Here is a 15,758-nt window from a genome sequence, read left to right on the forward strand (position 1 = left end):
ATGACAGCTGATCATGTGATATAACGGAGCCGGTAATCGGCTATTATTCCTCCTCGCGCTGACAGCGCGAGGAGAAAAAAAAAAAGCCGATCACCGGCGGCCATGATCGGGACATCAGTCCCGATCACGGCCAGCCGTGCTAGCGACCACCTGCCCCCTGACAGTGCCCACCTGCCCCCTGCAGTGCCCCACTTAATAAAAGTAAGTGCCCCCCGTCAGTGCCACCCAGCAGTGCCCATAGTGCCACCCAGCAGTGCCCACAGTGCCACCCAGCAGTGCCCACAGTGCCACCCAGCAGTGCCCACAGTGCCACCCAGCGGTGCCACCCACAGTGCCACCCACAGTGTCACCCAGCAGTGCCCACAATCTGCCTCAAAGGTGCTGCACCCCAGTGCTGCCCATCAGTGCCCAGCAGTGCCGCCCATCAGTGCCCAGCAGTGCCGCCCAGCAGTGCCACCTATCAGTGCCACCTATCAGTGCCCATCAGTCCTATCTATCAGTGGTACCTATCAGTGCCCATCCGTGCCACCCATCCGTGCCACCCATCCGTGCCATCTTATCTGTGCCCATCTTTGCCCATCAGTGCCGCCTTATCTGTGCCCATCGGTGCCGCCTTATCTGTGCCTATTAGTGCCGCCTTAACTATGCCTATCAGTGCCCACCAGTGCAGCCTATCAGTGCCCACCAGTGCAGCCTATCAGTGCCCACCAATGCAGCCCATCAGTGCCCACCAGTGCAGCCTATCAGTGCCGCCTAATCAGCGCACTTCAATGAAGGAGAAAAATGACCCGTTTGCAAAATTTTATAACAAACTATTAAAACATGATTTTTATTTTTTTTTTCCCATTTTTTTTGTTTGTTTAGCAAAAAATAAAACTCCGAGCTGTAACTAAATACCACCAAAAGAAAGCTCTATTTGTGGGAAAAAAATGATAAAAATTTCATTTGGGTACAGTGTTGTATGCCCGCGCAATTGTCATTCAAAGTGCATCAGCGCTGAAAGCTGAAAATTGGTCTGGGACTGAGGGGGGTTTAAGTGCCCAGTAAGCAAGTGGTTAAGGAGTTTGTGTGAATAATTAAAAGCAAATAGACCCAATGTTTGGGGGAAAAAATTCATAAATCCTGAAATGCCTTTAATTTAATCAACAAACTTACCTGTCTTTAGGCAGACTATTTCCATGGTGATTGTGCCAACCATATTTTCATGAGCCTTTCTTTTTTTTTCTTGGGGATGTCATAAAATGCTAAGGCCTAAGGAAATCCATAGACAATTCGATTTTCTTTTCTTTCACCACAGTCAGCGATGATGGGGGTATCCCACCTGCAGTGCTATAATTTTCTGCCAGTGGGGAGTCTTCCTATCCCGCAGAATACTGCTAGCACCTATAGACGCTGGAAGTAATTGCACATAGCAAAATCGACAGGTTGGTTGCACCCTTGTCAATCGATGGATCAGTTGGGTGCAACCAGCCTGCCCATAGATGGATCGAATGATGGCCAGTTCCTCCTGAGATATGATCCATCTATGGCTGGCTTTAAGCTGGCTATAAACTATAAAATCTAATTTGTAAAATCTCTGTACAATCTCTTTTAGTTTTACAAAAACTATGTAATATGAGGACAAACTAAGCAATTCCTTCAATTTGTATCAAATCATTGGGTAGCTGTACTATTTAGCTGATTTAGATCTAAAGGAGATTGTATAGACTGAGCATGGTTAGTCTAATGCATACAGCCTTCCATAGCTGCCATTTGAAGCAAGTCGCTTTCTAATAATGAGTCCCCCTAGAGCCTGGCTGTAAATAGATATACAAACAGCTAAGCAAAGTGATTACTATGTACTACGGGCATCAAAATACAACTTCTACACTTCTGCACCCAGGCCTAGTAAGGCCTAACACAAGCAGAAACCTTGTAGGTAAACTACAATAAAACTAATATTTATGTGTTACAATATGCAGCTAGCTACATACTTTAGGTCAGTACCAATATATGTGTATGTGCTGCCACCCACTGGCTGTTCAATGCACCTGTCATATCAACCAGCTAAGCAAACAATACAACAAAATCTGTTGGCTATAAAAAGCCACTGTCTTCCTGCACAGACAAAATCAGTACACCTACTGACTCCATTCTCCAAGAAAGTGAAGAATACAAGGAAAAACTCCACTATTAATTATAAATAATTCTCACATATTCAAATTAAAACCACATTTTCTGGAATACCCTCTAAAATAAAATTACTGCAACTTCACATGCCATGCCGGTTTGCTCAAATGTCATTTTCTAGCAGCTTATATCTGAAAGATGGCATGTTCTGAAACCTAACAACCACCCATAGGGTAATATTACCTAGAAACCAGTGGCATTACTAAGGGTAGTCCACCCTGGGTGACATGGTTTGGCCAATGGTGAAATGCAGAGTTGCAGTAGCGTGTCCGGTACTAGAACGCTCCCTATTTTTCTGACACTGAAAGAAGCTGGAACTAATGGTGGAATGATTTATGGCGAAATGATCTATGGTGGAATGATCTATGGTGAAATTATCTATGGCGGAATGATCTATGGTGAAATGATCTATGGTAGAATGATCTATGGAGGAATGATCTATGGCAGAATGATCTATGGCGGAATGATCTATGGCGGAATGATCTATGGCGAAATGATCTATGGCGGAATGATCTATGGCGGAATGATCAATGACGAAATGATCTATGGCGAAATTATCTATGGCGGAATGATCAATGACGAAATGATCTATGGCGAAATTATCTATGGCGGAATGATCTATGGTGAAATGATCTATGGCGGAATGATCTATGGTGGAATGACCTATGGTGAAATGATCTATGGTGAAATGATGTATGGTGGAATGATGTATGGTAGAATGATCTATGGAGGAATGATCTGCTCAGGACAGTAGAGGTATAGTTCTGGATAAGGGGTGGAGACAGCAGAACAGGAATATATGCTTATGTAAGATAACTACTGACCACCAATGCTGGCAGGAGGAAATAGGCTATTATTACAGCTTTAGCCTGCCACTGACCACCAACGCTGCTGGGGGGAGGGTTAAGTATTACAGTATAATGGCCCGTACACACGATCCAAAAATTGGACTACAGATCATCAGTTTTTTGTTTTTTTTTTGCATGGTAGCTGCATATCAAAAATGGAGAGGTTACTCCATTGCCAGGTGGCACAGTGGTGTAGTGGTTAGCACTCTCACCTAGCAGTAAGAAGGGTTGCTGGTTCAAATCCCAACCACAACACTACCTGCCTGGAGTTTGCATGTTCTCCCTGTGCCTGCATGGGTTTCCTCCAGATACTCTGGTTTCCTCCCACACTCCAAAGACGTGCAGGTAAGTTAATTGGCTTCTGTCCAAAATTGGCCCTAGTATATAAATGGGGACCTTGGATTATGGGCTCCTTGAGGGCAGGGACCAATGCAAGTGTGCAATGTACAGGGATGGGGACAATTGTAGACACTCAGGTTGAACTGGATGGACTGGTGTCTTTATTCAACCTTACTAACTATAACTAAATAGTAACTAAAGTGATGAAAATGCTTGTATGACAGAATAAAAAAAAACAGAAGTGAGGTAATGTGTTGTGGTGTATTTCTATTGTATTTTCGGACAACAACTGTACTGATTAAACGATAACCATACGAACTGGTATCAAATGAGAAAAATGGTTGTGTTTGTCCAATCGGATAGTGTTGGATGAACTGTCTTGATTGGCTCTCAAAAGCTTTGTACTAATGATCCGATTATCACGCGATCTAAAACTGTATTTTCAGTCCGATTTTCAGATCGTGTGTATGGGCCATAAGCCTGCCACTGACCACCAATGTTGGGGGGAGGATATTATTAAAGCCTGAGCCTGCCACTGACCACCAATGTTGGTGGAGGTTATTATTACAGCTTGAGCCTGCCACTGACCACCAATGCTAGGGAAGGGGAGTATTTTTACACTTCATTATTAACCACCAGTGCTGGGGAGTATTATTTCAGTCTGGTACTGACAACCAATGTTGGGGAGGGGTTAATTTATCACCTGCTACTGACCACGACGGGTTTTAATGGTACCGCTACTAGTACCACTAACCATACCTCCCAATTTTTTGAGATGGGAATGAGGGACATCTATTAGCAAAAGTATGTAGGCATAGGACACACCCTCTGCCATGCGCACTTAAAGGAGAATTATTTTTAATAAAAGATTAGTTAAACCCACAAGTGCTTTTTTTACCACTACTTTCCCTTTATTTTGGCTTTTGAAATTCACAAACGCAGCAATTTAGAAATCGGATAATAGGTTCAGCACTGGGAAACATTTTTTGAAAGATAAATAGTGCGTTTTATATACAACTATATAGATCAGACCAAAATGAGGGACAAAGGAGGAGGAAAGAGGGACAGAGGGACAGAGGGACTTTTCCAAATCAGAGACAGTCCCTTGAAATCAGGGACAGTTGGGAGCTATGCCACTAACCACCAATGAAGGGGGATTATTGTGACTCCATAGCTGAGGGTTACTATTACCATGTGTACGGTTGATGTGCTCAGTTTTATAGATCAAATAATTCTGAGCATCATTCAATACGGAAGATTAAGGACATCTTGTGGTGAAAAAAAAAGTACTGTGGGGGACAGCTCTGAACTGAAGGTGAGTTCTGCAGCCTGAGCTTCTTTTTTTTAACATAGGCTGGGGGCATTTTTGAACAATAACAATGTAACCCAGAGATGGGCTTTAGTGAATATAAAATGTGGGAACCTTTATGAAAATTAGCATTCTGTATTACTAGAGGAATTGCCTTTAAGATGTAGACTAGAGAGGCAGAGAACCTTTTAATGATTTTTCTATGGGCACTACCAAAATATGTACAATCCCAATTGTGTAAAATCTGTTACCTGATGAAATGTTAGTATGCTGGAAAATGTATGTCACAATCACAGGCTAAATCATAGTCATCTCCTTTTTTTTTGTCTTCTCTCTGTTTTTAAGGCCTCATTCACATGGGCCTAATGGAGTGTACATCTCTGCACAACAGATGTACGGACCAGGATGCAAACACATTGGAGCTTATTTACTAAAGGCCAATACACTTTGCACTACAAGTGCAAACTACAAGTGCAAAGTGCACTTGGAAGTGCAGTCGCTGTAGATCTGAGGGGGACATGCAAGGAAAATAAAAAAACATTTTAGCTTGCACATGATTGGATGATAAAATCAGCAGAGCTTCCCCTCATTTCAGATCTACCCCTTAGGCTGCGTACACACGGGCGGATTGTCTGCCCAACTAAGTTCGTCAGACAATCCGACAGACAGCCCGTCCAAACTTTTGAATGAACGGACTTGCCCACACACGGCACTTTTTGAGCGGACTAATACGGCGGACTAAGTCCGCCATACAATCCGCTCTACTTTTGAAATGAACGGACTCGCCCACACACGCGGAGGAAAGTCCGCTCATTTCGAGCGCGTCTCCAGGTAGGCGGGGCCCGCGACGGAGACGTCGCTGGCCCCGCCGCCTGGAATGGACTTAAAGGGGAACCCCAACGCCGAAAAAAATCGGCGTGGGGGTGCCCCCCAAGTCCACAACAGACCCTTGTCCGAGCACGCTACCCGGCCGGCCAGGAAAGGGGGGCGAGCGAGCGCCCCCCCCCTCCTGAGCCGTACCAGGCCGCGTGCCCTCAACATGGGGGGTGCCTTGGGGAAGGGGGGGCCGTGCGGCCCCCCCCACCCCAAAGCACCTTGTCCCCATGTTGATGAGGACAAGGGCCTCTTTCCGACAACCCTGGCCGTTGGTTGTCGGGGTCTGCAGGCGGGGGGCTTATCGGAATCCGGGAGCCCCCTTTAATAAGGGGGCCCCCGGATACCGGCCCCCCACCCTATGTGAATGAGTATGGGGTACAATATACCCCTACCCATTCACCTGTAAAATAAAAGTACAAAAAAAAACACAACACACGAGATAAAACACTTTATTGCACAGCTCCGGGGGTCTTCCGTCTTCGGGGGTCTTCTCGCCGGACTCCTCCGCTATCTTCTTGTAGCTCTTTTGCTAGCGGAGGAGTCCGGCTTTCTTCCTCCCCGCCGCCGGCCTCTTCTCCCGACTTCGGGGGTCTTGTCCCCCTCTTCGGTTCTTCTGCCAGGCCACCGCGCCTTCTTATAGCTCTTTTACAGGCGGTGGCCCGGTCTTCTGTCGCCGCTGTCGCTGTCGCCGCCGCCTTACGTTCTTCTTCTTCTTCTCCAGGAGATGTTGCCTCGACGATCTCTCCGGCCGGAATGCCAGAGCCGCGCTGCGCGGCCACTTATATAGTGACAATGGGGCGGTGTCACATGGTATATGTCACATGGGTTGGTGTCACATGGTGACCCCGCCCCCTTACGATGTCATAGTCCCCATGTGACATCAACCCATGTGACCAACCCATGTGACATATACCATGTGACACCGCCCCATTGTCACTATATAAGTGGCCGCGCAGCGCGGCTCTGGCATTCCGGCCGGAGAGATCGTCGAGGCAACATCTCCTGGAGAAGAAGAAGAAGAAGAAGAACGGAAGGCGGCGGCGACAGCGGTGACAGAAGACCGGGCCACCGCCTGTAAAAGAGCTATAAGAAGGCGCGGTGGCCCGGCAGAAGAACCGAAGAGGGGGACAAGACCCCCGAAGTCGGGAGAAGAGGCCGGCGGCGGGGAGGAAGAAAGCCAGACTCCTCCGCTAGCAAAAGAGCTACAAGAAGATAGCGGAGGAGTCCGGCGAGAAGACCCCCGAAGACGGAAGACCCCCGGAGCTGTGCAATAAAGTATTTTATCTCGTGTGTTGTGTTTTTTTTTGGTACTTTTATTTTACAGGTGAAAGGGGAGGGGTACATTGTACCCCATACTCATTCACATAGGGTGGGGGGCCGGTATCCGGGGGCCCCCTTATTAAAGGGGGCTCCCGGATTCCGATAAACCCCCCGCCCGCAGACCCCGACAACCAACGGCCAGGGTTGTCGGGAAGAGGCCCTTGTCCTCATCAACAAGGCACCCCCCCATGTTGAAGGCACGTGGCCTGGTACGGCTCAGGAGGGGGGGCGCTCGCTCGCCCCCCTTTCCTGGCCGGCCGGGTAGCGTGCTCGGACGAGGGTCTGTTGTGGACTTAGGGGGGACCCCCACGCCGATTTTTTTCGGCGTTGGAGTTCCCCTTTAAGTCCATACCAGGCGGCGGGGCCAGCTACGTCTCCGTCACGGGCCCCGCCTACCTGGATACCCGCTCGAAATGAGCGGACTTTTCTCCGGGCGGGAAAAATCCGCTCATTTCAAAAGTTGGGCGGACTGGCACACACACGGGCGGATTGTCCGCCCAAATGCGAGTCCAGCGGACAGTCTTTCCAACATTCCGAAAGACTTAGTCCGCCAGACTGTCCGCTGAAAAAGTCAGCTGAAGCCCACACACGAGCGGACTGTCCGCTGAAATGTGTTTCGGCGGACTAAGTTGGGCAGACAGTCCGCCCGTGTGTACGCGGCCTTAGATTTAGAGCGACTGCACTTCCAAGGGCACTTTCAGTGCAATTTAAAGTGCACTTTGCACATATAGTCTGCACTTGTAATGGATTTGCCTTACGTAAATAACCCCCTATGTGTTCTGATCCGTACACTGGACCCACACGGATGTACACTCTGGGATGCATAAGAAGGTACCTGCTGCCAGTCACCTGTCATTGATTTCAAGAGGCTGCCTGCACAGAACACCTAGGTATCCTGAGTGGACATGGCCTACGTGAGAGATTGTCTTTATCTCAACATCACTGTCATCTTGGTATAGGGCAGCATTAGTGTTGTAACATATTATGACACTATGGGGGTTATTTACTAAAGGAAAATCCACTTTGCACTGAAAGTGCACATGGAAGTAAAGTCGCTGTAGATCTGAGGGGGACATGCAAGGAAAATAAAAAACAGCATTTTAGCTTGCACATGATTGGATGATAAAATCAGCAGAGCTTCCCCTCACTTCAGATCTACCCCTTAAATTTAGGGTGACTGCACTTCCAAGTGCACTTTTAGTGCAAAGTGGATTTGCCTTTTTTAAATAACCCCCACTGTTTGCACTGCTACTGTAATGCAGAAGGTTTTTTTTTATCATAATGTACGCTAGACAGAAGGCCTTCTGTGTGCATCAGCCCCTCTCAGCTCTCCATCATATCTGAGCTGCATCTCTATTCAGCGATGTTGTAGGAGTGTCTCAGCTGCCCAGGACTCCTCTCCTCGTTGGCTGAGACACCAGCCATTGGCTCCCGCTGCTGTCAAAGTCAGCCAGCCAATGAGGAGAGAAAGGGGATGGGGCTCCGATTCTGAATGGATACGCAGAGTTGTGACTCGGCTCGGGTGTCCCCATAGCAAGCTGCTTGCTGTGGGGGCACTCAACAGGAGGAAGGGGCCAGGAGCAGAGAAGAGGGACCCAAGAAGAGGAGGATCCAGGCTGCTCTGTGAAAACCAACTGCACACCAGAGGTAAGTATAATACGCATGTTATTTAAAAAAAATAAAAACAACAACAAAAAAACAACTTTACAATTACTTTAAAGTTGACTCCCAGCTATGATCTATTTCTCTAATTACATTTGTCCATCTTAGTTACATCTAATTCTTCATATCCCACATCTGGGAGCCACTGGGCTTGCACAATTCACTGTAGTAGACTGTGTTATATACAGTCAATGCTGGTCTATTCCAGGTGCTGCTCAAGCCACATGCTGTCAGTAAACTGAACACGGGGGGTCACTTGCTTGGCACATCCACCATTTAGAGAATGGCTTGCATTTCAATGAATACAAGGTATTCTCATACTGGACAGGCGGAGAGGAGGGGCAGATGATGTCACAATCCCGATCTCATCTAATCAGAGAATACAAGACGTTCTCTGGCTGGTGACTATGTTGAGTGCGTGACCCCGTGGACGTTATTTACTAAAACTGGAGCATAAAAAATCAGGTGCAGCTCCTTGTAGAAACCAATCCGCTTCCAAGTTTTATTGTCAAAGCTCTACTGAACAAGCTGAAGTTACAAGCGGATTTGCTACCCTGTTTCCCCTAAAATAAGACCTAGTGTGATTGTCGGTGATAGCTGCAATAAAAGCCTTACCCCCCAAATAAACCCTAGTTAAAGTCCTTGTAGGTCTTCTTTTCAGGGTAGGGCTTATTTTTGAGGAAACAGAGTAGGGCTTATTTGGGTGGTAGGGCTTATATTGCAGCCAACACCGACAATCACGCTAGGTCTTATTTTAGGGGAAACAGGGTACCATGCACAGCTACACCAGATTCTGAGTGCTCCAGTTTTAGTAATTCTCCCCCCATTTTTCTTTTTTTACTTCTTTAATTTTTAATGTATTTCTACAAGCCATGCAGGAGCTACATCTAATAAAAGCCCATTTATAACAACATTATTGACAATAAGTTTGCAATATGCTAAGCTGGACGTAAGTTTTGCCGCCCGCGCTCCACCCCTGACTTCACCCCCTTTGTCCTGCCCATGTACACCCCACCTTTTTAATGAAGCACCCATCAAATGCAGCCCAACAGTGCCCATCAAAAGCAGCCTCACCAGTGCCCATCAATGCAGCCTCACCAGTGCTCATCAAAGCAGCCTCACCAGTGCTCATCAAAGCAGCTTCACAAGTGCCCATCAATGCAGCCTCACCAGCGCCCATAAAAGCAGCCTCACCAGCACCCATCAAAGCAGCCTCACCAGTGCTCATCAAAGTAGCCTCACCAGTGCTCATCAAAGTAGCCTCACCAGCGCCCATCAATGCAGCCTCACCAGCGCCTCCATCAATGCAGCCTCACCAGCACCCATCAATGCAGCCTCACCAGCGCCCCTCAATGTAGCCTCACCAGTGCACATCAATGCAGCCTACTCGTGCCCATGAATTAATTTTTGCTTGCTTCCATTCATTCAGGAGTTGGGACACAGACACAGTCCTCTGCCACCACTGCGCCTCTGACACTATGTACGAACGGAGCGGTGGCTGCCTACTGATGCTGAGACTTAGTTGCTTGTTGCAAAGAGAACAGAGTAGTAATACCAGTGGCAGGGCGCCCCTAGGCAGCAGTCCACTCTAGGCGGCCCCCTAGTTTGCCTAGTGGTAGCACCGGCCCTGATTTCCTATAACTTCCTGTTTTGCCTTTGGGACAAGAACTGAAAAGAAATCTCAGCTATAACCCTCCCTTAAAGCGGGAGTCCGCCGGGACTCCGCGTTTTTTTTTTTTAAAAGCCAGCAGCTACAAATACTGCAGCTGCTGACTTTAAAAATAGTGACACTTACCTGTCCAGCGCGCCCGCGATGTCGGCACCCGAAGCCGATCTCTCGATCGTCTCTCGGGTGCTGCCGCCGCCATCTTGGGTATGGGAATCAGGAAGTGGAGCCTTTCGGCTTCATTTCCCGGTTCCCTACTGCGCATGCGCGAGTCACGCTGCGCAATAAGGGTGGACCCGCTGCCTCTGGGATCTGTGTGTTTCCCAGCAGGCAGCGGGGGGACTTTCGGAAAGGGGCGTAATCTACGCCCCTTTCTGCAGAGAGCTATCCCGGAAGTGGGTGCAGATACCTGTACTTTACAGGTACCTGCACCCCCTCCCCCCTGAAAGGTGCCAATTGTGGCGCCGGAGGAGGGGAGGGTTCCGATGAGTGGAAGGTCCTCTTTAGGGTGGACCTCCGCTTTAATCTATCCAAAATGGGCAAAAAAGTTTTTCCTTTAGTTCTACTTTAAAGTTTGTAAACTCACACCTTTACTTCCTTGAATTCTATTATGCGTATTCACTATGCTTTGCAGGTAGGCACTGCTGTGTCACACATTTCAAAAAAGCTGCCTTCTGATGCACAAAGGAACTGAGAGGAGGAGTTTCAGAAGGTGGAGTCAGTATTTGATTCACTGCTTGCAAGCAGCAAGGTACCATGGGATATGTAGTCCTTAGAAGTGGAAAGTAAACATTAGAGGAGACATACCTGTTTTTAAAAAAATAGAGGAGAAGCTGCAAAGCATGCAGGAAATCCAGAAAGTTGTAGCACAATGGCCAAGTATTTGGCACTTTCACCAGAGGTGTAACTAGAACCTTCAGGGCTCAGGTGCAAGAAACCAAGACGAGCCCCCTCCCCTGACCCCAGCCGGGGCCCTTCCCTCTGAGCCCGGTGCCCATCCCACAGATCCCAGGGCCCTTTACCCCTGTCACGCAGCCCTTTATAACATCCTACAGCTGATCCCTTTCACATGTTCTGCAATAGGCCCCCTTCCTGCCATCTTGGGGTCCCACCATGGTGGTGGAATGCCAGGGCCCAGTCGCAAGTGCGACCTTTGCGACCTTCCTAGTTCTGCCACTGGTGGCAGTAGGACTGTAAATGGTGACACTGTCCACTGCTCTACTGACTGTTAATATGGCAGTGGACATTTTCAGTAAAGTATTTAAGGTGGTCATTAGTCAATATTTCGTTTTTTTTTTTTACAATTTTATTTTTTATTATTTTATAAAAAAATGTAGGAGCTCCGTTGGGGGCTTTGGTAAGGTATTAGGGGGTGTGACAGGTGGGGGGGGCAGTATGACAAGGGGCATCTCCCCATAGATGAGAGCGGGACTGGGTTAGTCCGTCTCCGCTCTGCCCATGAAGCATAGCAGTAGCAGCTTATGGTACATTTATTGGGGGGGGGCAAACAATGCACCCACACCCCCCCGGTCAGGTCAACCGCATACTCAGCCCCCCCCAGTCGATCGGTCACCAGCCCCAAACTTACCCCAACTAGGCCCCAGGCAGCGCTTCCTCCGGGTGAAGGGGGGCAGCTTCCCCTGCTTGTCCTCCTCATCAGCATCACAGCGGCTTCCCCCGTGCGTCTCTTCCCTCCTCCTCCCTCCTCCTAGGCCAATAGCTTCCCTTTTCCTTTCGGCCAATTGGGTGATGGGTCTCAAGACCCACTTTCTGATTGGATGGGACGAGAATCAGGAAGACAATAGCAAATATTCATTCCCTATTGTCACACAACTGGGTGGGCTTGGGGCGCAGTGATCTGCGACCAGACCCCACTCTTTTTTTAAGCCTTTTAGAGCCTCTGGCTCTAATCACGTGCTTCAAAAAACGAAAAAAAACAAAAAAACAATTGGAATCTATGCGTCCAGCGCCCCCGCATGTAGATTAGGAGGTCGGGTGCATAATAGGGGGCGGCACCCCTGCGCCCAGCAACCACTGAAGTGGAGATGGACCTGTCATCTCCCTGCTCAGTGGCGATCAGCAGAGCAATCCCCCGCTTAGCAACTGGAGTCCGTCAAATGGCAAGGCCCGTTAGGGACTTTAGATTGTAAGCTCCTTGGGGGTAGGGACTGATGTGAGTGTTCAAAATATATATGTAAAGTGTTACATAAATTGGCAGAGCTACAAAATGACCTGTAATAAATAAATAAAAGAGATGTTCAGCAGTCAGACAGAACTCACGACATGAAAGTTTGCATTACAATAATCTCGATTTACAACATACTGACATGCTTGTTCTGAGCCAGTGCTTCAAATACATCAACACCACAGACAAGCCAGGTAATCTGCATTTTGAGAATGAGGTCAGAAATGACAACTTTCATAACTCAAACATGTATTTCCAATGGGGTTAAAACAAAGAGCTGTGCTAACACTAAATGACTGCAACACAATAATAAATTAACCCCTTAGATCCCCAGGAGGAAAAACAGATTGTGCTTCTCCTCCCCACCCACCACCAGCGCTGTGTACAGAGCGCAGCAACACGTCCTTCTTGCAGCACTCTAACCAGAAAGGGGCGTGTCAGCTGTCAGATCTAGTGACAGCAGAGCAAGAAGTGTGTGCTTTATTAGTGCAGGCTCTGCCTGGCACCCCCTTATAGCAGTCATATGCCAGCCTGTCAGGGCATCATCTCATGGGTGCAATGTCTCCCTGTTCCTGGCTGTGCTATAGACCTGGCTATAATTTTTTTATATATATATATATATATATATATATATATATATATATATATATATATATATATATATATATAGTGTTTGTGTGCCTTTAGATCTGATGCAGGCTGCATTTAAATTACCGTGGGTGTTCATTTTCTAATAAAATCACCATGTGCGAGTTTTCCAGATTTTCCTGCGATCTGTGACTATGGATTCATTAGAAATGCTTGCAGCAATCTCAGCATGCAATGCCCCCCTCCCTCTGCTGTGCTCCCCTTTCTTGGTCTGTACAATCGGTATTTGTATGTCCCTGGAGTAAAGGCAGAGGCAGCAGTGCTGAGCCATCCAGACATTCATCGGGAGAGGGATGCAGAGGGAAGGACTGACACACACATATACACACACACACACACACATAGGGAATATGAGGCTCAGGCTGAGCCAGCAGCAGCACAGGGAGGACTCCGCTACTGCTCATGTTGTAGAGTGATGGGGAGGGAGGGATGGAGGTAAGAGGTACAGGGGAGGTATAAGAATGACAGTCATCCACAGAGGCAGCAGATGGTGTCAGGAGGATCAGGATCACATAGAAGGCACCCATAGAAGAGGAGCCCCTGCCTATATTGGGGGACAAACCTGCAGGTCTTCTACCGATCAGGTATAAAGCCCCCCTCCCCCCTTATTGATCAGGCAAACTTAGCCCCAATCACCCCCCACCCCTTGGGAGACTGCACTGTTCTCCAACAGAGGACCTGGATCTTAACTACAGAAGCCCATCATCAATACACATGACAGCCACTAGAAACCACCGCAGCAAGATTGCCTACCTGAGCACACCCACCCGGCACTAATGGAGGGGGGAGTGGGGGGGGGGGGGGCAAATACATGTCAGCCTCCTCCATCCCTTCTACAAGTACAGGAGCACTGCGCCCCCACCATCAGCACAACAGCTCACAAGGGTGCTCAGACCCCAAGCCACAATGTATGTTCTAATCACCGGCTACTAGATGAATCCACAGTGAGTACCTTCCTAGCACAGGCTTTTTAATGATCTGACACATCTGGGGGGGGATCATCTTCAATGCTACATAGGTAGCAATCATGTTATCCTGGAAATCTAGGTATAGAAGGGGGGGCCTTCCCGCATACATGGCCTTGGTGGGTTAATTTATGTCTGTGTGTATCTGTTGCAGTAGGAAGATGGTCTCTGGATTAGCAGAACAATCAGTTCATGGTGTTCTGTTCTTTATATACAATCTGGTCTTCATGGAGCATATTAACTATTTATTTTCCAGTAGTGCCATCTCAACATAGCCTTTATTGAAATGCAATTTATATTGTGTTTATAAAAGGATGTATATATCAACATTTTTATATTATTAAGTATGTGTTTGTTTGTGTGTGTGTGTATATATCAACATTTTTATAACTTTTATATTAAATTTGTGTGTGTGTATATATATATATATATATATACACACGCACACATTTAATATAAACATTTTATATATATATATATATATATATATATATATATATATCTATATATAGATATAGATATATATATACACACATATACACACACATACATATATATCAACATTTTTATATTAAATTCAAATTATATTAAATTTATATTTTTATTTTAAATGTGTGTGCGTGTATATATATATATATATATATATATATATATATATATACATATATATCATACATTTTACATTAAGTGTGTGTGTATATATATATATATATATATATATATATATATATATATATATATGTATATATATATATTTGCATTTTTATAATTTTATATTAAGTGTATATATATATAAAAACAAACAGCAGCGGCATACTAAAAATCAGCATGTTTTTCGTATGCCACATTTGCACATCATTGAGCATTGCAGTGTGACAGTGCATTAAACCAAGCATAGAAAAATACAATACAGTAATGCAATTCTTTCTATATATCTCTTCTAGGAACCTGAACCTTCAGAATAACACATATCTGGGTTTATGGACATATGACCACAAGAGCTGACAGTTGACTATCAGAGTTGATGGGTTCAGGATTAAATGTATTTTTTTAATATATCGCAAGGCATAAAGACATTGAGCACTGAGTGCCACGGAAGAGGCAAAGCAAGAATTATTCATGTGATCGGTGAAGGGCCCTGTAATTGGTTTGAGAACGTATTTGCTTTGGCCAGATTTACACCTGCTATTAAATATGAGGCCCCCTTCTTGATCAGCTTTTTTTTTTTTTTTTTTTTTCACCATGTGGTGTTTAGCATTTCTTTTGGCCTTTTCAGACATAAAAAACTAGATTTGAATGTATAATTTGACCATCAACCATAACTGCAGCTTTATTGAAGCCTTTTCGACAAAAGCTTTGCAGTATACATCTTGCCTGACACCACAGCTGAAGACTTGTTTGCCATGTCACGGCCCAATGTCCTGATGCCAGTTACTGGTCAGAATTTTGGAGGTCAAGGGGCACCGCCACGAGTTGTGGTTTGGGAGTGGCTGAATGAGCATGGACGCTGGAGGCCTTATACTGCGACCGTGTGCCATCATATTGAGAATGCTCTGCGAGAAGATGGCCGTGGACGAGTGGCATTAGGACAGGTGGACTCACAGCTAACCCCATATGTTATTGACTTGCAGACCATGCATCAGTACCGCCAGGATACAGGTAACCCTATGAGGAAACACATCTCAGTATTACATAAAGAGTAGAAGCCACAGTGGTTTATTATTATATAAAATGCATTACTGTTTTTGAATCTAGAAAATAATTTTGTATG

General features: G+C 46.4%; 1 protein-coding gene across 2 annotated transcripts in view; it reads left to right on the forward strand.

The window, feature by feature from the left end:
- The first annotated feature begins 13,274 nt into the window (after positions 1 to 13,274).
- The window catches only part of DTX1 (deltex E3 ubiquitin ligase 1), a 128,167-nt gene continuing 125,683 nt past the window's right edge, over positions 13,275 to 15,758 (forward strand). Inside the window, exons 1-2 of one of the 2 annotated variants that reach the window (XM_077461247.1) lie at positions 13,275 to 13,966; positions 14,932 to 15,646. In XM_077461247.1, the coding sequence (XP_077317373.1) occupies positions 15,391 to 15,646 (256 nt within the window). In that variant the 5' untranslated portion in view covers positions 13,275 to 13,966; positions 14,932 to 15,390. The remainder of the gene's footprint in view (positions 13,967 to 14,931; positions 15,647 to 15,758) is intronic. The other variant, XM_077461249.1, reaches the window with a different exon arrangement.

This window comes from Lithobates pipiens, unplaced genomic scaffold, assembly GCF_037356315.1.
Source record: "Lithobates pipiens isolate NorthernLeopardFrog02 unplaced genomic scaffold, aLitPip1_a1.2 Scaffold_3, whole genome shotgun sequence".
NCBI classification, from domain to species: Eukaryota; Metazoa; Chordata; class Amphibia; order Anura; family Ranidae; genus Lithobates; species Lithobates pipiens.